This window comes from Orycteropus afer, unplaced genomic scaffold, assembly GCF_000298275.1.
Source record: "Orycteropus afer afer isolate SDZICR_OR568_19922 unplaced genomic scaffold, OryAfe1.0 scaffold00016, whole genome shotgun sequence".
NCBI lineage: Eukaryota > Metazoa > Chordata > Mammalia > Tubulidentata > Orycteropodidae > Orycteropus > Orycteropus afer.
Genome location: NW_006921603.1, coordinates 12,234,557 through 12,256,529, shown reverse-complemented (window position 1 = coordinate 12,256,529; position 21,973 = coordinate 12,234,557). Strand labels below are relative to the sequence as shown.

At 38.1% G+C, this 21,973-nt stretch overlaps 1 protein-coding gene across 1 annotated transcript in view; it reads right to left on the bottom strand.

The window, feature by feature from the left end:
* LOC103213658 (inaD-like protein) overlaps positions 1–21,973 on the bottom strand; it is a 216,320-nt gene that overhangs the window by 72,190 nt on the left and 122,157 nt on the right. The window contains exons 6-8 of the mRNA XM_042783334.1: positions 19,497–19,571; positions 8,043–8,160; positions 3,291–3,424 (exon numbers count right to left, since the gene is read on the bottom strand). Of these exons, the coding sequence (XP_042639268.1) occupies positions 3,291–3,424; positions 8,043–8,160; positions 19,497–19,571 (327 nt within the window). The remainder of the gene's footprint in view (positions 1–3,290; positions 3,425–8,042; positions 8,161–19,496; positions 19,572–21,973) is intronic.

Sequence of the window (21,973 nt, the reverse complement as noted above, 5' to 3'; positions counted from 1 at the left end):
AATCTACTTCCATAGTGATACTGCCTCAGAAACCCAAGGAGGGGCCACTATGAGTTGGGTCTGACTTGATGGCACATAACATACATAAACAAAAAAAATGTAGCTTAGAATAAATCACTAGAAGGGATCTCTCTAATAAAGAGTTTGTTCAGCGATGAAAGCTGAACAGAAGATATTTGAAGCTAGACACTGAGAAACGTTGAAAAGTTCTGGAGCCTTAAAGAAGTAAAGAGCCACGAAAGGGGGCAGAAGCCAAAACTGGTTGCTATGTCCAGTTAACTCCAGGTGTTCCCTGTTCCATGTAAGCTTATAAAAACATAGCATATGCAGGAAGCCACACACAGTAGTCTCAGCAAAAGACAAAGTAATTTAGGAAATAACTTATTCAGAACTCTGAAGAAAAGCTTGAACCATACTTTAATCAAGCTAGAGAAGACAAAATCCTTTAATAAATAAATATCAGCCTCTAAGATCTTTAGGGAGCTCTGGTAGCATAGTGGCTGAGGCACTTGACTGCTAACCAGAAGGCTGGCGGTTCAAACCCACCAGCCACTCCTCGGAAGGAAGATGGGGCAATCTACTTCCGTAGTGATACTGCCTCGGAAACCCAAGGAGGGGTCGCTATGAGTCGAGTCTGACTCGATGGCACATAAAAACAACAACAAGAAGCATCTTTAAGGAACTCTGGTGGTGTAGTGGATAAGGCATTTTACTGCTAACCAGAAAGTCAGTGGTTCAAACACACCAGCAGCTCCATGGAAGGAAGACAGGGCGATCTACTTCCATAAAGAGTTACAACCTTGGAAACTCAATGGGGGTCGCTATGAGCTGGAAACAACTCGATGGCAATGAGTTTGGTTTTGGTTTGGTTTTAAGCATATTTAGGTTCAGGTGGTCAACTAGTAAGGTCAGACTAAATGCTTGAATTCTCTAGATCGGCAGGATGCTAGGAGAGAGAAAGAACATAAGTAGAAAACATGTTAAAAGGCGTGAAGACCCAGGTTTCTGTAGCAGGTGCCGTTCTCGAGTTTCCTAGAACTCTGGGGGACTAATGTTTATTACAGAAAAATAAAGAGTATAATCTGCCTACCCACAACAGTTCTAAGATAGAAACATTATGTTGTTGTTGTTGTTATGTGCCGTCGAGTCAGACCCGACTCATAGTGACCCCTCCTTGGGTTTCCGAGGCGGTATCATTACAGAAGTAGATTGCCCAACCTTCCTTCCGAGGAGTGGCTGGTGGGTTTGAACCGCCAGCCTTTTGGTTAGCAGTTAAGTGCCTTAGGCACTAGGCTACCAGAGCTCCTAGAAACATTATATTGCTGCCAAAAATAAAAAAAAAAAACCAAACCAAACTCACTGCCATTGAGTTGATTCCGATTCATAGAGACCCCTTTGGGTTTCTGAGGTGATAAATCTTTACGGAAGTAGATTGACCAGCCTTCTTTCACAGGGTGGCTGGCGTGTTTGAACCACCAACGCTTTGCTTTAGGCACTATGACACCAGAGCTCCTTGCTGCCAAAAATAGGAAAGAACAAAATAAAACAAAAAAAAAACTTCTATTACAGTGCAGTGACTTATTCTAACTATAGCCACGCAATGACTGGGTGTGGGTATGCAAATAAGGTGCTTGTGGCCCATTAAAGGAATTGGACAGCTTGTTAACAATGCAAATAAGAGGCAAGGAACTCTGTGTGTGGGGGGTAGGATCACACAAATGAGGTGGATGGAACCCTAATGAAGGGACTGGTCAGTTTCATCATTCTGCTAGGTTTAAAAGAGAGCAAATCCCAGAGCAGAAAGGGACCTGACTACCACGAAGAAGATTTGGGAGCAGAGCACATCCTTTGGACCCAGGGTCCCTCCTAGACCCAGACAAAAAGCCATAACACCAGAGATGGTAAGAAGCAGTGGCAGAGAAATGGTGGCAGCAGAACCAGGAGATAGGCAGGAGATAGTTCAGTGGGCTTCCTGGCCCATGCAGCAAGAGAGCTGAGTTCCTTCAGGCTGAGGTTTACTGGCTGAGTGTGGTGCCTATGGGCACTTACTGGCAGAACTAAAGACCATTTTTGCTCAAGCAGGACAGAGGCTGGGCCCCAGAAGGCCAAAGGTCCAAGGGCAAGAGAGAGTCCTGCCTGTGGGTACAGCTGAAAAGAGGCTGTCTTGATTGTTTCTCATCCTGTTACTTCTCTAATAAACCCCATAATGGCAAGTATTGTCTGTGAGTTCTGTGTGGTCACCACAACGAATCATCGAACCCAACAGGGAAGTAGAGAGTGCTGTGGGAGGAACAGCTGATGTCAGAATTAGTGAAAAGGTTGGCAAAAGGAGGTATGTCTGACCTCAGCCTCACAGAAATCAGTCTTGAATGCTGATGGTGATTATTTCTGCCCTTCATGAAGTTAGAGGAAGACAGATACACCCACCATGCTATTCTTACATCTATTTTATCAGTAAATCTGGTATATACAAATTATTGCCTTACTAAATGAAATGAGTGAAAGAAATACCAAAGTATTCATTTAAAAACATATTACTTAAGAAGCGTGATTGTCCCTCAAGAGAGACACTAGTCGGGAGAATGGGATTAGGACATAGGAATAAGAGGGAGATTTTTTATTTTATAACCTTTTGTATCAGTATAATTTTATATAATATGTAAGTATTATCTATTTGAACATATATAAAATGGTCAATGACACCAACTGAGTAAATCGAAATCCAGGAAAAGATTAATATTTTATTGGCACCAATGATTAATGATAAAGAAAAGGTACTAAAACAATAGTTCAACCATGCAAGCAAAAACTAACATTGTGTATCACTTTAAAAAATAAAACACACACACACACGAACATAGTAAGAATAAACCAAAAGCCTAAATTGTTGGACTGGAATAATTGATGTATACTTTTAATCTAGCATTTCATTCAGTAATAATGAATGTGATGATAATAACAATAGATGATACTTACTGAACATGTAGAATGTGCTAGGCACTGTTCTAAATCTTATTATATCTAAATGCTGCTATTATGTTGTTGGTCTAAAAAGCATTTAGTAAAGACAAAGACCACAAAAACATGGATGTTTTGGAGAAAATTCTGGTGACAATTAAATACCTGAGAAACACTTGAAAGGTGGCCAGAATGTGGATGCATACATATTTATAATGATGTTTTTCCATTCTATGAACAAGTGAAGTGTCTTATAGGCACAGCCCAGGACCAGAGGGAGACTCAACAACTAACTTTGTGACAGTGGATGTATTCATTTTTTAGAAACTTACCAGGGGTGTGTCTTTTCCTCCCACAATGCTGAGACCAAGGCCAGAACGTCCCTTGGATATTTCTATAATCATTTCCTGGCCAGGGACAATGGGACACGTTGCAGGATCCACTGACAGTGGAGCCTGGAAATCACCTGGAAAAGGAATCAACACAAATGACTGGCAAGGACGCGCATCGAGGACATGCAGCTCAGCTTGCACACCCCATTACCTGGGGACCTGCAGGGTTTGCAGGTGTTATCATTTCACTCTTTTTCTGCCAAACACCCTGATTGAAGATGCTGGGTCATGACTCCTAGTCAACCAAGGATGAAACATGACATTCCTATAACACTTTTGAGATTAAAACAATAACTATCCCCTAACCTTCCACCCCAAACTATCAATCTGAGACTTTCATAGATTTTAGTTAAACAAAGAATTTTTAAAATCTCAAAATACACCATAAAATCTGGTATGGGAAAATTTAAGATAATTAAATTATTATATACATACTAGTACATGACATAGTGAAAATACAGGTTGTCATGACAATATATTCTGAGTTGTAGGCTACTAATTAAGAAATGTTTAAATACTTTCAGTTAGAGAATCATACAAATCAAGATGTACAAAGGATTTAATCAATAAAGTAAAATGTACCAAAATAATGATCACCTAAAAATGATCCCCTAATGAATTATATATAGTAAAAAATAATAAAAACAGAACACTGAAGAATTAATTACTGTGTCCATAAATGAAAAGCTTGTTAAAAGAGTATTACAATTTTATAAAGGTTTCTTTTTTAAATATTTTTAAAAAAAATTAGAGAAAAAATATTTATAGACTAAGAAAAGATGTTTAACAACACCCATTTATATAGCATAAGTCCTTGTTGTTATCACTGGGTACTGCTGAGTTGATTCTAACACATAGCCAGGCCATGTGACCCAGGAGAACTGTCCCATAGGGTTTTCTTGGCTGTAATATTTATGGGTTCAGATCACCAGGTCTTTCTCCTTCAGAGCAGCTGAGTGGGTTTGAACCACCAACCTTTCAGTGAGTAGCAGAGCAGAGCACTTAACAGGTGCATAAATCCTGCATATGTATATTTTCTTGATGACTGAAACTAACCCACTAGAAAATCAAAACATTGGAAATGTTATAAAGTTTCAAGGACATCTTGTATGCAGAATAGCCTCCAGAGACAACTAAGGTTGATCATTATGAATACTGATTCTTCCATGGTGATATAATTCAGTAAAGGGCTGATAATAGAGGGTCCCAGCTAATGGTCAGCTGCATGCAGCTCATGTACAAGGGCTGAGATGAGCTTCACAATGTTCCTTAAATGTATGTAAAAGCAGGGGTCAGAGACTATATATCCATGGACTGACACTGATTTCTGCATATTTAAAAGGATGGAGAAACAAAACAAACAAAAAAGGAAAAATAATATTTTGTGGCACGTGAAAATTATACAAAATTCAAATTTCAGTTGTCCATAAGTAAAACTATATGGAACATTGTCATACTTACTGATTTACATCTAGTCTACGGTTGCTTCCACACTACAACAGCAGGACTGGACATAAACTCTATGGGCCACATCCTGAAATACTCTCTGGTTTGCCAGAAAAAGGAGATGGGCTCTGGTAACACTGTGAGAGGTTCTGCTCTGACTAAGCAATAATCATGAATTTTATGACAAAAATGTATAGATTTTGGTATGAGAAAATTTGGTTTGCATTTTTTAACCTTCTATTGTCTTTTAGGTGAAAGTTTACATAGCAAATTAGATTCCTGTTCAACAATTTGTATACAAATTATTCCTTGACATTGGTTACAATCCCCCATTGCATCAGCACTCTCCCCATTTCTACCCTGTCTACCCCATCTATCCAGCTTCCCTGCTCCTTCTTGCCTCCCCACCTTTGCTTTTGGGTAAATGTTGACTGTCTGGTCTCATATAGTTGATTGTTTGGGTATGGATTTGGGCCTAAGGCATTTGACTGCTAACCAGAAGGCTGGCAGTTCAAACCCACCAGCCACTCCTCAGAAGGAAGATTGGGCAATCTACTGTATTGATACCACCTTGGAAATCCAAGGAAGGGTTGTTATGAGTTGGATCCAACTTGACGGCAGTGCGGCTTTTTTTTTTTTTTTTCGGTTTAGGAAATTAATATGTGGATGAAACTGAGGCTCATTCATCATCAGAAAAATGCATGTGGCCATTATCCAAGAGGCTAGAGGGATTAAACAAACAATGTGTGTGAGGTGCCCAGCCACTCATCTGGCATATTACAGGCATTCATTATGCACAGTGGAATTTATTAGTCTAATAGATTCCCACCTAAGAGTTAAAAATTTAATGACACAAAAATTAGTAACAACCAAAAATGTATTATTAGTTATTATTAAGTTGTAAACCTAGTTTGTCTATAGAGTTATTATAGAATATATATTTCTCATTGCACATTTCCTATTAATTTAAAACAATGTACAATAGTGGCACAATTTTGTGGATGCTTTAAAAAGTTCATTTATTTTTTGTAAATGACAAGCAATGTCTCAAGTGCTAATTCTCGAGATGGTATTTCATTCCTCCTCCACTTTTGTCTCACCCTTGCCAGTCTTGAATCAAACTCTGTAGTTATTTCTCTCATAGAATCCAGCTCAAAGCACGACTCATACTAAGCTCTCAATAAATGTTTGGTAATGGATGACTGAATGAATAGAAATTCCATAGATTAAATTTCAAGATGACTAATTGCTAGTCTGTAGTTATTTGTTGTTTTCATTGTTAAGTGCTGTCAAGTCAATTTTGACTCATTCATTGTGACAGAGTAGAACTGTACTATAAGGTTTTCTAGGTTGTAATCTTTACAGGAAGGAGCTCTGGTGACCCTGTGGTTAAAGCACTGGGCTGATAACCAAAATGTCGGTGGTTTGAACCCACCAGCCTCTTCTCAGGAGAAAAATGAGACAGTCTGCTGTCATAAAGATTTATAGACTTGGAAACCCTATGGGGCAATTCTACTCTGTCCTATGGGATCACTATGAATCAGGATTGACTTAATGGCAGTGGGTTTAGTTTTTTTTTTTTTTAATCTTTATGTGAGCAGATTGCTAGATCTTTCTCCCGCAAAGCTGCTGGATGGCTTCAAACCTCTAACCTTTGAATTACCAGCTACATGCTTAACCATTATGCTATCAGGGTTCCCTTATGTAGGTATAAATATGTGATACCCACTGACATTGAATCGATTCCAACTTACAGGAACCCTTTAGAACAGAGTAGACCTGCCGTATAGGGTTTCCAAGGCTGTAAATCTTTATGGAAGCAGACTGCCTCATCTTTCTCCCATGGAGTGACTGGTGGATTTGAACCAATGACTTTCTGGTTAACTGCTGAATGCATTAACCACTGCACCACCAAAGGTTCTTACGAATATGTGATATGTATTATCAAATCTCAATTGGTCTTGTAGAACAAAACTGAAATCAATAATAAAATAAAAGGATCAGTCTGATGGAGACTAAAGAAACCCCTGAGATTATTGCCCTAAGACTCCCTTTTAACTTAGAGGTCACTTTTCAGTCAAATAATATATTAACCTATAAAATAAACAATAATACCCATGAGGAATGTGTTCCTTTAAACAATCAACTATATGAGATCTAATTTGCTGTGTGAACTTTCACCTAAAAGACAATAAAAGGTTAAAAAAACACAAACCAAACTTAACAGGTCTATATCAGGGGTCAGCAAACTTTTTTGGTAATAAGAACAGGTAGTAAATACAGTCTCTGTTGTAGCCATTCAACTCTGCTATTATAGTGTGAAAGCAGCCTTAGACAACTTACTAAACAGATGACTGTTCTAATAAAACCTTATCTATGAACACTGAAATCTTAATTTCATATAATTGTGTGAAATACTTTTTGAAAAAATTTTTTTTCAAACTTCCAAAAATGTGAAAATTATTTTTTGGTAAGCAGGCTATACAAAAACAGATGGTGGCCAGATTTGGCCCATGGGCCATAGTTTGCTGACATCAAGTATTTTAGTAAAAATTAAGTGCTTTAAAACGATATATGCTTGGTAAACTTTTCTTGGATTAATATTTATGGAAGAATATGTAAAAGGCAGACACCATAAAGGTTTCAAGTCTGCTAAATTAATGCAGTTTTATGTGTTATCATTGGTAAGCATAGTGTTTTAAACAGCCTATTTTTTACTGACTTGTATTGCATAAAAGCAAACTGAAAATACCCATTATTCATTTTGAAATTGAATTTTCAACCCTCAATCAGCATAATTCAAGCCAGGAATTACAAGACAAAAAGGGAATACCAATTTCTTTAGGCAATGAAAATTAACAGTCTTTAAATAGCTTACATCAACATATGAAGGCCAAGTTTGTTTCAATTTTAAGGGATATTATTCATGAACTAAACACAATCCATTTTGAGAGATTATGGAAGAATAATTTGTAAGCCTCAGATTCAAATAGATGTATGAAGGCCTGCTGTGTTCTAGTGCTGTTCTATTCAATAAGTAACAGGCAAGGAACATTATCCCCATGATAGATAAGACAAGTGTAAGAGCTGGAGTGATCTGTCCAAGTCCCAAAGCTAAGAAGGAGGAACAAGGATGCAAAGGCCAGCCTCCTGACTCCCAGCCCAATGCTCTTTTCAGTCTAGCATAACCTCTTCCTCCTGTAAGGTCTGAGGAGCCAATTCTGCTTTTGAAGAGAAGAACCATACCATAGCCCGTGGAGTCTGCACCTGTTGAGTACTTTGATGGTGCTGGTGCTGAAAATGCCTCTTGTGAAATGAAAGAGACTTTCATTGAATGTTTTTGCTGTTTCATCTCACTGGCTGCCTAAAAAAGGAAACAATTAGATGAATGTCAAGGAGAAGAAAGATAATAAGAGAAGTCTTTACAAATAATATATTATTACCAATATTGCCTTTTGAGATTACAGAGTGAGGGAGTGGGACAAGGAAGTTTGGATGATTTTTGCCCTATTCCTCATGCTTCTCCATTTAACTTTACATCCACAAATGCTTTAGTGAAGAATGGACCAAGGGATGAAGACAGGAAAAAAGCTGAAGTCACTCTATGAGCTGTGTATGAAATTGAGGTATGGCCAATATATATATATATATATATATATATATATATTTTACTTATTCTGATGAGATCAATGTGGAATTTACATGTCTATACCTTGTCCCTTGAAAAACAATCTATGCTACCTACAGATGTTCTATGCTAACAACACTGTCCATCTCTTCTGGACACTTCATAGAAGTCAAATATGCTTTATGTAGGTTAATTCACTAATTTGCAGTGTAGGAAAGAAAAATAATAAATATCAACTGAAAGCCTACTAAATGCCAGGTACATCAAGGACCTTTAATTCATCTAAAAACAATGTATCTTACTCATGTTTGTTATCCAGTGCCTGGAAAATAGTAAGGCCTCCATAAATGTCTGATGAATGAATGAATGAGTGAGTGAATACTGAAGAGCAAATCAGAAGAAATGGGAAATTCCAGGTGGAAAATGAAATCTGCAATTCAATGAAGTTGTACAGGGACCTATGCCACATGCATTTTAGAACATTAGCTTGTAATTCTGGATCTTTGCTGAAAATATGTTGATGAATATTAGTTTAAAATAAAATAAGAAAAGCTAAAAGGACTCCATGCTTGCGTAACAGGCAGTGACTTAATGTAGGTCATGACCTGACCTGCCTTCTGGATCCCCAGATGGAAGATCCCAGAGGAGGAAGTGAAGCACTAGCCTGTCCCTGGGAGTCTAGAAATAGGACCAAGGTAACTGCTCCAAAAATATAATACCCTAAATTCATCCAGGGGACAACTGTACCTCAAATACAAGTAATTGTGCAGCATGAAACAATGAAAACAATTCTACCTAATGTTTATCTGTATTGTGTTTTTCAGTTCTCAACACTTTTATATCCACGAATTTACTCAACTATGAGAACAACCCTGAGAGTAAGACAATCTTATTTTCTTTTAAAGAAACCAAGACACAAATATCAAGTGACATATCTAAAATCACACAGCTAGTTAGAGGGAAAGGTAGAACTAAAAGTCAGTAGTTTAAAGTGTTTCTCAAGCAGCTGCTAGTCAATGATTTTATGTATACATGGATGTTCATTTTTCTCTTAAGTTTTTCTATCACCGTCATTTAACACTTGGTACGATGGTTAAAGCATTGGACTGCTGACCAAAAGTTTGGCAGTTCAAACCTACCAGATGCTTCATGGGATAAAGATGAAGCACTCTGCTTCTATAAAAATTTACAGCCTTGGAAACCCTGTGGGGAATTTCTATTCTGTGATATAGGATGGTCATGATGAGGTAGAATGGGCTAGATGGCAGTGGGTATATGCTCACTTAAAACCTCTTATTCAAATATTTATTTATCACATGATAAACATGCGAAGTGGAAGGTGGATGTTGTTATGCATGGAGCACCCCAGGGGCAGGATGCACTAAGCCAGCCCTCACACCAGCAGAAGGAAGGTGACTGCCTGACCTCAGGGTCAGGCTGGGTAAGCAAGCAGGGTGGAGGAGACCAGGAAATGAGCAGAGCAGTTTAGAACAACTAGGGGAGACAAACTTGCCTGTCAGTGTGTCATACTGTGGTGGCTTGAGTTTTGCTCTGAGGCTGGAGGGTATAACACTGGTGTTTCAAATGCTAGCAGGGTTACCCATTATGGACAGGTTTCAGAGGTGCTTCCAGACTAAGACAGACTCAGAAAAAGGAAGAGGCCATCTACTTCTCAAATAATTGGTCAGTGAAAACCTTATGAACAGCAGTGAAACACTATCTGATATATTATTGGAAAACTTTATGAATAGCCCTGAAACATTGTGTGATATAATGCTGGAAGATGAGACAGACCCTCAGGTCGGAAGAAACTAAAAACACGACTGGAGAAGAGCTGCCTCCTCAGAGTAGAGCTGACCTTAATGATGTGGATAGAGGAAAGCTTTCAGGACCTCCATTTGCTCATGCGGCATGTTCTCAAGATGAGAAGAAACAGCTGCAAACATCCATTAATAACTGGAACATGAAATATACAAAGGATGGATCTAGGAATATTGGAAATTGTCAAAAATGAAATGGAATGCATAAAGACTGATATCATAGGCATTAGGGAGCTGAAATGGACCATTTTTGGCCACTTTGAATCAGATGACCTACTATGTTGGGAATGACAAATTGAAGAAGAATGGCGTGACATTCATCATCACAAAGAATGTATCAAGATCTATCCTGAAGTACAATGCTGTCAGTGATAGGATAATATCCATACTCCTATGAGGAAGACTAGTTAATACTACTATTATTCAAATTTACACAGCAACCACCAAAGTCAAATATGAGGAAATTAAAGATTTCTAACAACTTCTGGAGTCTGAAATTGACCGAACATGGAATCAAGATGTGTTGATTATCACTGGTGATTGGAATGCAAAAGTTGGAAACAAAGAAGAATCAGCGGTAGTTGGAAAATATGGCCCTGGTGATATAAATGACGCTGGAGATCACATGATATAATTCTGCCAGACCAACAACTTATTCATTGCAAATACCTTTTCAACAACACAAATCGTGGCTATACCTGTACACTAGATGGAGTACACAGGAATCAGACTGACTACATCTGTGGCAAGAGGCGATGGAGAGGCTCAATATCTTCAGCCAAAACAAGGCCAGGAGCTGACTGTGGAACAGACAATCAACTGCTCATATACAAGTTCAAGTTGAAGTGAAAAATAATTAAAAGATGTCCATGAGAGCCTAAATATGACCTTGATTATATCCCTCCTGAATTTGGAGACTATATAAAGAATAGATTTGATGCATTGAACACCAATGACCAAAAACCAGAGGTACTATGGGATGGCATCAAGAATATCATCCATGAAGAAAGCAAAAAGTCATTAAAAAGACAGGAAAGGAAGAAAAGATCAAAATGGATGTCAGAAGAGCCTCTGAAACTTGCCCTTGAACAGAGAGTAGCTAAAGCAAATGGAAGAATTGACAGAAAGGAACTGAGCAGAAGATTTCAAAGAGCAGCTCAAGAAGACAAAGTCAATTATTATAATGAAATGTGCAAAGACCTGGAGTTAGAAAACCAAAAGGGAAAAACATCCTCCATATTTCTCAAGCTGAAGGAACTGAGGAAAAAATTTAAGCCTTGAATTGCAATACTGAAAGATTCTATAGGGAGCTCTGGTAGCATAGTGCCTAAGGCACTTGACTGCTCACCAGAAGGCTGGTGGTTCAAACCCACCAGCCACTCCTCGGAAGGAAGGTTGGGCAATCCTACTTCCGTAGTGATACTGCCTCGGAAACCCAAGGAGGGGTCGCTATGAGTCGGGGCCGACTCGACGGTAAACAACAACAACAACAACATAGGCAAAACATTGAATGATGCAGGAAATATCAAAAGAAGATGGAAGGAATACACAGAGTCACTGTACCAAAAAGAATTGGTTGATCTTCATCCATTTCAGGAGCTGGCATATGATTGAGAACCAAAGGTATGGAAGGAAGAAGTCAAAGCTGTACTGAACGAATTAGCAAAGAACAAGGACTTGACTGAATACCTACTGAGATATTTCAACAAACAGATGCCGCACTGCAGGCACTCACTCAGCTATGCCAAGAGATGTGGAAGACAGCTACCTGGCCAATTGACTGGAAGAAATCCTTATTTGTACCCATTCCAAAGAAAGATGATTCAATAGAATGTGAAAATTATTGAAGAATATCATTGATATCACAGGCAAGTAAAATCTTACTGAAGATAATTCAAAAATAGTTGCAGCAATATATTGATAGAGAACTTCTAGAAATGCAAGCTGGATTCAGAAGAGGACATGGAATAAGGGATATCATAGCTAATATCAAATGGATCTTGGCTCAAGGCAAACAATACCAGAAAGATGTTTACTTGGGTTTTATTGACTAAGCAAAGGCATTCAGTTGTGTGGATCATAACAAATTATGGACAACATTAAGAAGAATAGAACATTTAATTGTACTCATGAGGAACCTGTACATAGACCAAGAGGTTGTCATTCGAACAGAACAAGGGGATACTGCATAGTTTTAAATCAGGAAGTGAGTGCATCAGGGTTGTATCCTTTCACCATACTTATTGAATCTGTATACTGAGCAAATAATCTGAGAAGCTGGACTATATTAAGAAGAATGCGGCATCAGGATTGGAGGAAGGCTCATTGACAACCTGAGATATGCAGATGACACAACTTTGCTTGTTGAAAGTGAGGATGACATGGAGCACTTATTGATGAAGATTAAAGACTACAGTCTGCAGTACGGATTACACCTCAACATAAAGAAAACAAAATTCCTCCTAACTGGACCAGTAAGCAACATCGTGATAGATGGAGGAAAGACTAAAGTTGTCAAAGACTTCATATTACTTGGTACTAGCATCAACGCCAATGGAAATAGCAGTCAAAACATCAAAATATGTATTATACTGGGCAAATCAGTGGCAAAAAACCTTTTTCAAGTGCTGAAGAGCAAAGATATCTCCTTGAAGAGTAAGATGCACCTAACCCAAAAATAAAAAAAAAAAAACAAAAACTAATTGCTGTCGAGTCAGTTCTGACTCAAAGCAACTCCTCCTTGGGTTTCTGAGGTGGTATCTCTATGGAAGTAGATTGCCCAGTGTACCTAACCCAAGCCATGGTATTTTCAATCGCCTCATGTGCATGTGAGAACTGGACAATGAATAAGGAAGACTGAAGAAGAGTCGATGCTTTTGAGTTGTGGTGTTGGCAAAGAATGCTGAAAATACCATGGACTGCTAAAAGAACTAACAAATCTATCCTGGAAGAAGTGCAGCTGGGATGCTCTTTGGAAGTGGGAATGGCCAGACTTCGTCTTCCCTACTTTGGTCATGTTGTCAGAAGCGACCATTGTCTGGAGAAGGATATCATGTTTGGTATAGTGGAGGGTAAACGAAAGAGGGAATGCCCTCAATGAAATAGATTGACACAGTGGCTGCAGCAATGGGCTCAGGTATAGTAGGAATAGTGAGGCTGGCACAGGACAGGGTAGTGTTTTGTTCTGTTGCACATAAGGTCACTATGAGTTGGAGACAACTTGACGGCACATATCAGCAACAAGAAGAAATATGGTATCACTGAATTGTACATGTGAAATATGCTAATGTGGCAAATGTTTTATTACACATAAATTTAACACACACAAAAAAAGAAAAAAATACCTATGTATCATTGATTTTAAAGAGGGAAGTAAAAAAAAAGACAAATAAAAAGTTACTACCAGAAAACTGAACATTGGAATAATCTAGATAATGGATCACTGTAAGGCATATTTTTCTCAACCTCCTTGGTTCTGGCATAGTTGGAAAAGTATTCATCTGCAAACCAAAAGGTCAGGGATTTGAACCCACCATCCTCTCCATAGGAGAAAGATGATACGGTCTGCTTCTGTAAAGATTTACAGCCTTGGAAACCCAATGGGGCAGTTCTACTCTGTCCTACAGGGTTGCTGTGAGTCAGAATGGACTCGACAGCAATGGGTTTGGTCTTTTTGGTTTTATATCACAATATGAGGGTTGGGATGGACTGTCTAGGTCATCTGACATGATTAAACCAGTGGCTTTAAACCTTGTCTTCTTAAAAGTTCTAGGGAACTTTTAAAAATTATGGATGATGACTTCCCTGCCCCATCCCAAACCAACAGATTCATACCCATGGGTGTGGAGCCCAAGCAAATTTCATTTATGTAAGACTTATTGTTAAAGTGTTCTTAATCTGGGTGAATGAACTTGTAAGAGAGACACAGAGAGACTCTAACAACATATCAAAAAAATAATACATTAGGGCCAAGTAGAGTAAATATCAGGTATACAAGGATGGTTCAACATTAGAAAAACAAACAATGTCATCCATCCCATAAAGAAAGAAAAAGAACCATATGATTATATCAAAGAACCACATGATCATATCAATCGATGCAGAAAAGGCACTTGATAAAATCCACACCCATTCCTGATCAAAACTCTCAGCAAAATAGGAATAGAAGGAACATTCCTCAACATAATAAAGGGCATCTATGCAAAACCAACAGCCAACATTATTGTCAATGAAGAGAGACTCAAACCATTCCCCTTGCGAACAGGAATCAGACAAGGATGCCCTCTATCACCACTTCTATTCAACATTGTATTGGAAGTCTAGCCAGGGCAGTAAGGCAAGAAAGGGAAAGAAAAAGTATCCAAATTGGTAAGGAAGAAGTAAAACTACCCCTATTGGTGATGATATGATCCTCAGCAAAAAAATACTCCTGGAACTAATTGAGAGATTTAGCATAGTGGCAGGATACAAATCAACATCCAAAAATCATTTGGAATCCTCTACACTAGCAAAGAGATTGCTGAAAAAGAAATAAGGAAATCAATACCATTTACAGTAGCTACCAAAAAAATAAATACTTGGGGATAAATCTTACCAGGGATACAAAAGACCTGTACAAAGAAAACTACAAAAGACTACTTCAGGAAACCATAAGAGATCTACATAAATAGAAGAACATACCCTGCCTGTGGACTGGAATATTGAACATTGTGAAAATGTCAATTCCACCCAAAGAAATCTATACATTCAATGCAATCCCAATCCAAATCCCATCAACATTCTTTAAGAATATGGAAAAATCAATGACTAATTTTATATGGAAATGAAAGAAACCTCAGATTAGCAAAGTACTGTTAAAGAAGAATAAAGTAGGAGGTCTTATACTGTCAGATCTCAAAACCTATACTGTACAGCCACAGTAGTCAAAACAGTCTGGTACTGGAACAACTACAGACACATATCAAAAACCAGAAACCAAACTCACTGCTATCGAGTTGATCCTGGTATTGGTACGAAAGACACATAGACCAGTAGAACAGAACTGAGAACCCAGAAATAAATCCATCAACTTATGGTTAGCTGATCATTGACAAAGGGCTGAGATGCACTGAATGGGGAAGAGATTGTTTAACAAATGGTGCTGGGAAAATTGGAGATCCATTTGCAGAAAAATGAAACAAGATTTGTACCTCACACCATACACAAAAGCTAACTCCAAACGTATCAAGTACTTAAATGTGAAACCTAAGACTATAAAATTCCTCAAGAAAAAAATTGGGATAAATTTAGGGGCCCTTATATATGGCATAGACTATAAAGTATAACCCCAAATGCAAAAACAGCAGAAAATAAACTAGATGAATGGGCCCTTCTAAAAATTAAATTGTTATGTGCTTCCAAAGATTTCTCCAAGAGTCAAAAGAGAAACTACAGATTGGGAAAAGATAATCTGGCAACAACATATTTGACAAGGGACTTATTTCTAAAATTTATAGAAAACTCCAATAGCTCAGCAGCAAAAAGACAAATAATCCAATTAAAAAATGAGGAGAAGACATAAATAGATACTTCACCAAAGAGGATATTCAAGTGGGCACCAAACACATGAAGAAATGTTCATTATCATTAGCCATTAGAGAGATGCAAATCAAAACAACAATGAGATACTATCTTGCCCCAGCACTAATAGCAAAATTCAACAAGACAGAAAATAACAAATGCTGGCAAGGAGATAGAGAGATTGGGACTCTCATACACTGCTGATGGGACCATAAAATGATACAACCACTGTAGAAAGCAGTATGGTGATTCCTTAAAAAGTCAGAATTAGAAATACCATTTGACCCAGCCATTCCATTACTAGGTATATGTCCTAAAGAAGTAAGAGCCAGGACAAGAACAGACATATGCATATACATGTTCATTGCAGTACTATTTACAATAGCCAAGAGACGGAAACAACCTAGGTGTCCATCAAAAGAAGAATGGATAACCAAACTTGGTACTTACAATGGAATGCTATGCAACTCTAAAGAATAATGTAGAATCTGCAAAGTACTGCATAATGGGGATGAATTTGGAGGATATTATGCTGAGTGAAATAAGTTAAACACAGAAGTACAAATATTCTATCAGTCCACTATTGTAAAAAGTCATGGAAAGGTTTATATATGGAATGAAACCTTCTTTGTTACCAGGGGTAAGAGGGAGGGGAGGGAACACTGCGAGATAGGTAGAGACAAGAATTGATTTGGGTGAAGAGAAGGGCAATAAACCAAATATGAGTGATCAACACGGTGGCATTGAGGAAGAGGAAGACATAGAGAGGTACATGGGAGGTACAAACAACAAAGATGAACCTTTTGCATGTACAGTACTGTGTTCTCAGTGATGACAAACATTGATCTTCGGGTGGTTAGATGGGACAGGCTGAACAACCAGGTATGTCGATGTAGGGGGGAGTGTACCCATGACCATGTATAGGGTTGGCTGACGATGTTTCTACAAGTGTATTTGTATGTTCTGTAAGAATGTCTGGGTATATAGTAGAGCTGACAAGGGACAAGGTTGTAGTGACTTCTTGGCCACAGCCAGCTACCTGGAGGGAGCAAGTGGTCAGACCTATGGGCTCGGGATGATGGTTGCAGGAGTCATCAAGCTCAATTGGCATAACATACTATGCAAAAACTTTGTTCTACATCCTACTTTTGTAAGTAGTGACTGGGATCTTAAAAGCTTCAAGGCGGCTATTTAGATGCAACGTCAAGGGCAAAGAAGAATGAAGAAAACCAAAGATGCATGGAAACAATTATCAAGGGACTGGTGGACCATGCAATCCTCAGCATATATGACCATGAGACCTGAAGAATTAGATGGTGCCTGAGGGAGATCTATGTAGGAGATCCTGGATAGAGTGTGAGAACAGTGTGGAACACAACTCAAAAGCATTAAAAAGAAAAGGACCAGGTTTACTGGTCTGATGGAGCCTGGTGAAGCCCTTGAGACTATGGCCCCTCACTGCCCTTCAGGTCTGGAATTGAACCCACTCCTGTGTCTTCCACCCAAATAAAAGACAGGCATATGAGCTGAACATTTACATTAGGTGGTTACATTCCATGGAGAGATCAATCATGGGAAAACAGAAGGGCTGTGTATGCACAGGGAAACTACTGGGAAAGGGGGAGGTTGGTGAGAGTGCATGGGAGGGGAGGACACAGGGAACAGGTAGTTATGGGGTGGGGGAAAGTGGGAAGAGAGCTGTTACACTGTGGGGAATTGCAGTCAATGTCATGAGACGAAATGTGTATGAACTGCCGTATGAAAAGTGAATTTGCTTGTAAATTTTCACCCAAATCACAATAAAAATTAAAGGAAAAAAAAAAGAGGGAGAGAGAGAGAGAGATACACAGAGGACTCTGGAGGCTTTAACACTTCTAGGGTTATAAAACAAAATTACTCTTCTCAATGTCTTTCTGGGAAAAGAGGCTATATTTTTTCAAGTCCTCATATCAGAAAGAAAAGTCATAACTCAAAAGAAGATATGAATTGCTTAGTTTGCTATCACTAATTAGCTGTGTGACCACAGGCATATCACTTAACTCCTTATATTTAAATGTTCTCAACTGTCAATTGGTGGTGATACATCTATAACTGGCAGGGTTGTTGTGAAGACTGAAAAAACAAAAAGCACATAAATAAATCCACCACTGTACCAAGAACAACCTAGGAGCTCAGTTAATGAAAGCAAGCACTGCTTTTAATTGCCTGTTATAACATATTAATAAACTACCATCCAGCTTCAGATTGAAAACCTTCCATTTCCATGAGGAATCTCCTCTCCTTTTGTAATAGCTCAGCCAGTTGGAAGGTTCTTTATAACAAGCTAACACAGGTTGACTACAGATGCTGCCCAGTGATCCCTGGGCCATTTCTCTTCTGCAGGCACAGAAAAGGGTTATAATCACTTTCCCAAAGGAGAATGCTTTAGATGTTTAAGTGATCATTCTTCAGCAGAGAGAAGAGAAGCCAGATGATTTTTAGGATTTGTTCCAGCTCTAAAATGCTATGGTTACAGAATTTTAGGGATGCTTGATATTGCCTTGAGATGGATGTAGTACACAAAGTATTAACACATTAATATCCAGCGCCGATTCTGATCCACAGTGACTTTTAGCACAGAGTAGAACTGCCCCATGGGGTTTTCAAGGCAGCATGTTTCTCCTGTGGAGCAGGTGAGTTTGAATCGCTGACTTCAGTTAGCAGCTGAGTGCTTAATCACCATGCAGAGGTATATCTAGAGTATGGCAGGTACCCTGGGTACCCCTTGAGGGGGGCATCAGTGAGCAGTTTGTATTTGCTATCACAGTTTCCATCACTAACTGTGAGAGATCATTCAGCAATTTAGCACTAATTGCCATATTGTGCTATTTTCCAAAAATACGCCTCTGCCACTGTGCCACCAAGACATCTACAACAAATTAATAGTATTTGCAAATATACCACATAAAGAAAAATCTGGTTTTAAATTTTTTAATAATTGCTTACAGATTTTTCAGTTGAATTGAATTTTGTCACTTGTCATGCTCTTTCTATACTTTTATTGTTTCCATTTAGGTAGTTCATATATAATTTTGGAGATTTGTCAAAGATATTTTTCTTTGGCCACATTGGAAATATCACATATTTCCTGTAAGCTTTAGTGCTCCATAGTTTCTTAAACATAAAAATAGTTGATATAATAATTATGTACATTTTAATAGTATAGAAGTATAGTCACCAAAAATGAAAAAGTAAGATTTAAAAAAGAATATTAAACAGTTACAAAAATGTAAAAATTTGACAGCTAAAACTTGATAGTTTTTTTTTCAAAGAAGTGAAATTCAAAATGCAAAGAACATAAATTGTTGGGTTTATATTTTTTAGGGAACACCACATTCTCTCATTTAAAATTTTTATTGACCTTATGTAAAACTTGGTGTTCTCAGAATTAATTGCAAGGGTGTTTTCACAGATGTCCTAATTTAAACACCTGCCCAAGGTTTCAACACGGGGAGATGAATACGTGCTACTTCCACACACCTTGCACATGATAGGTGATATAGCTTTTGATTCACTTTGGGTACAAGACACACCATAACCTCCTACCAAGTAATAAAGGATTTGATTTCATTGTAATCCCTCCTTGTCTTCTGGAACCCAGTGTATAATGTACATAATCCCATTAGAGAAAATCCAAAAGTGCAAGTTACATACATTGTCAGTTGGGTACTCCAGTACCTTCTGCTGATCAGCCACCATGCCTTGACCAACCATCTGAGGGGTGACTTCCTAAAACATAAAAGAAACTCCCAGTTAGCAGTATTAGGACTCAATTGCTTTTTTCAGCTTTTGAAGATAAGTACCACTTAAGAGGGCTTTGGTCTAATACAAAAATGACCAAAACACTAGTCACACAAGTTCTATCCTCCCACGTGGACTCTCAGCGTCAATGCGTGCTTGTTATTTCCAAACCTTTCTTTTTCAGTCTTTAAGCACTGTCGAGTTTTAGGTGTGTATCTGTTGATGGTAATCTCAGCCAGAGGGTTCCCCCCCCCCATGTCACATGGATAAACGCTATATCCTTTTTTTCTACTGAATATTAAAATCCTTTCAGTGTTCAAATCCTTATAATAGATTTTTTTTTTTTCCATTAAGATATTTAATTAGAGGAGAAAAATACATCTATACCATGAGATACAAAGTTAAGTTAGTCTTGAACTCCATGAAGGGCTGCAGAATCAAGACTTCAGAAAGAAGCAAATTATCAAAACCTGTGGAAAACTGATACATAAGCTGAAGTGCAGTTTATTAATGGAAATAAATAATGAACTGATAAGTTGACTTGAATGCTTATGTCTGCCTCCCACCTGACCAAAATTTAATCCTTTCCTTATAAGGGAAATTATCCTCTGGTGGTTCACGTGAAGGTATGAACTCTTGCATTTAGGCTTAGACAAAGCAAGGAACACAGAGAAATGGATTTGGATAGGAGAAAGCACAGCTTTGCTCTGGTCCTTGGTAAGTGTCTGAGAGACACCCAGGTAGTGAGGTCTAGTACATAGGTAAACTAAGGTGAATATGAAAAAAGAACATGACATATATAGTGATATGTTAGGAGTTAATAGGTCTGCAACTCTGAGCAGGTTATCTGACTTCTCAGAGCCTAAGTTTCTTCATTTATAAAATGGGAGAGAGGAAAAAAAAAGAGTATACTTTAGGAATATTGAAAGCATTAACTGAGGCAATAAACGAAAAGCACTTAATACGGTACATGGCAAGTAAATATTTAATAATGATACTAATGACAATAGTAAATGGAATCAAACTATGATAGCCCATATTTCTAATTCTACTATACAGCTCTATCTGTCAAAACGAATTCCATAGACAGGACACTTTCTCCTTTGGGGAATGCTGGAGTAGTGACCACATTGTTTACAAGCCCCCCATCTTACCTGGGCATACTGGCACATCCTTTCTTTAACAGCCTCCTATCACATTTCCAACAAACAATAGATAATGATTGGGTTATGTCCAGCCATTCAATTATGAGTTTAGGTTACAACTTCATCCTGTATCATCAGTTCCCTACTGGTTAACAACCTGAGCGATTTAACCCCACTGTGTAATGTCCTGAGACTGCAATACCCCCTGGATGACTGTTACCACCCTTACCTACCAACTTTCTAATTTAGCCTTAAGGACCAGAATTATTTCATTCATTTTGACTCATTCATAATTTCTCCTTTATGGGAGAAATAGTCTAGAGCCTGCCTGTACCTTTTAAATTTTGCTTCTAAACAGATTATATGACATAAAATGAACTCAAAAGTCAACTTATCCTGTAATTCCTCCCTGAGCCTCTGAGAAGTATTCTTTAGATGATATCTACATCAAATTATATCTTTGTATATGTCTGTCTCCTATATACTAATATGATGAACTTTGTATTATTTGCTTCTTCAACATATGGCGGAACAGAATATGAGTCTTATAAATGGTTGTTAAATAATTCAAAGTTCAAGAACTTAAATCCTAAATGTACATATGTGTCGTTCAGAGACACCCATGAAAGAAGGATCCACAGCCAAGGTGACCCCATGGCCTCCAACTTAAAAGATCACAGTTGAAAAGAGACAAGAAAGACTGTGAAAAGCCAATAAATAATACTCAAGGCAACTGTATAAAAATTCTAAACTGCCTTCTAAATGGAAAATATTGGTATTATTCCTTCCATTGTGGATCAAATAATGGCCTAAGTATCTCTCTTTGAAAATGATACAGAAGATCTGCGACTCTATCTCCATTTAAACCCAGATTATCCCCAGCAGTGGGACAAAGGAGAGATGACTTCTCCAGGTAAAGAGTTAAAATCCAAATTTGCATATTACATAGTAGAACTGCTAGTTTGGTTTAATTCTTCCAATTATTTGTATTTCTAAATAAAAAGAACTGGTACTGAAATAACCAAAACCAAACCCAAGGCCACTGAGTCAATTTCAACTCATAGTGACCCCACAGGACAGAGGAGAACTGCCCCACAGGCTTTCAAGGTTATAAATCTTTACAGACACAGGCTGCCTCATCTTTATCCTGTACAGCAGCTGCTGGGTTCAAACTGCCAACCTTCTGGTTAGCAGCTGAATACATTAGTCACTGTACCACCAGAGCTCCTGGTACTGGAATAACCA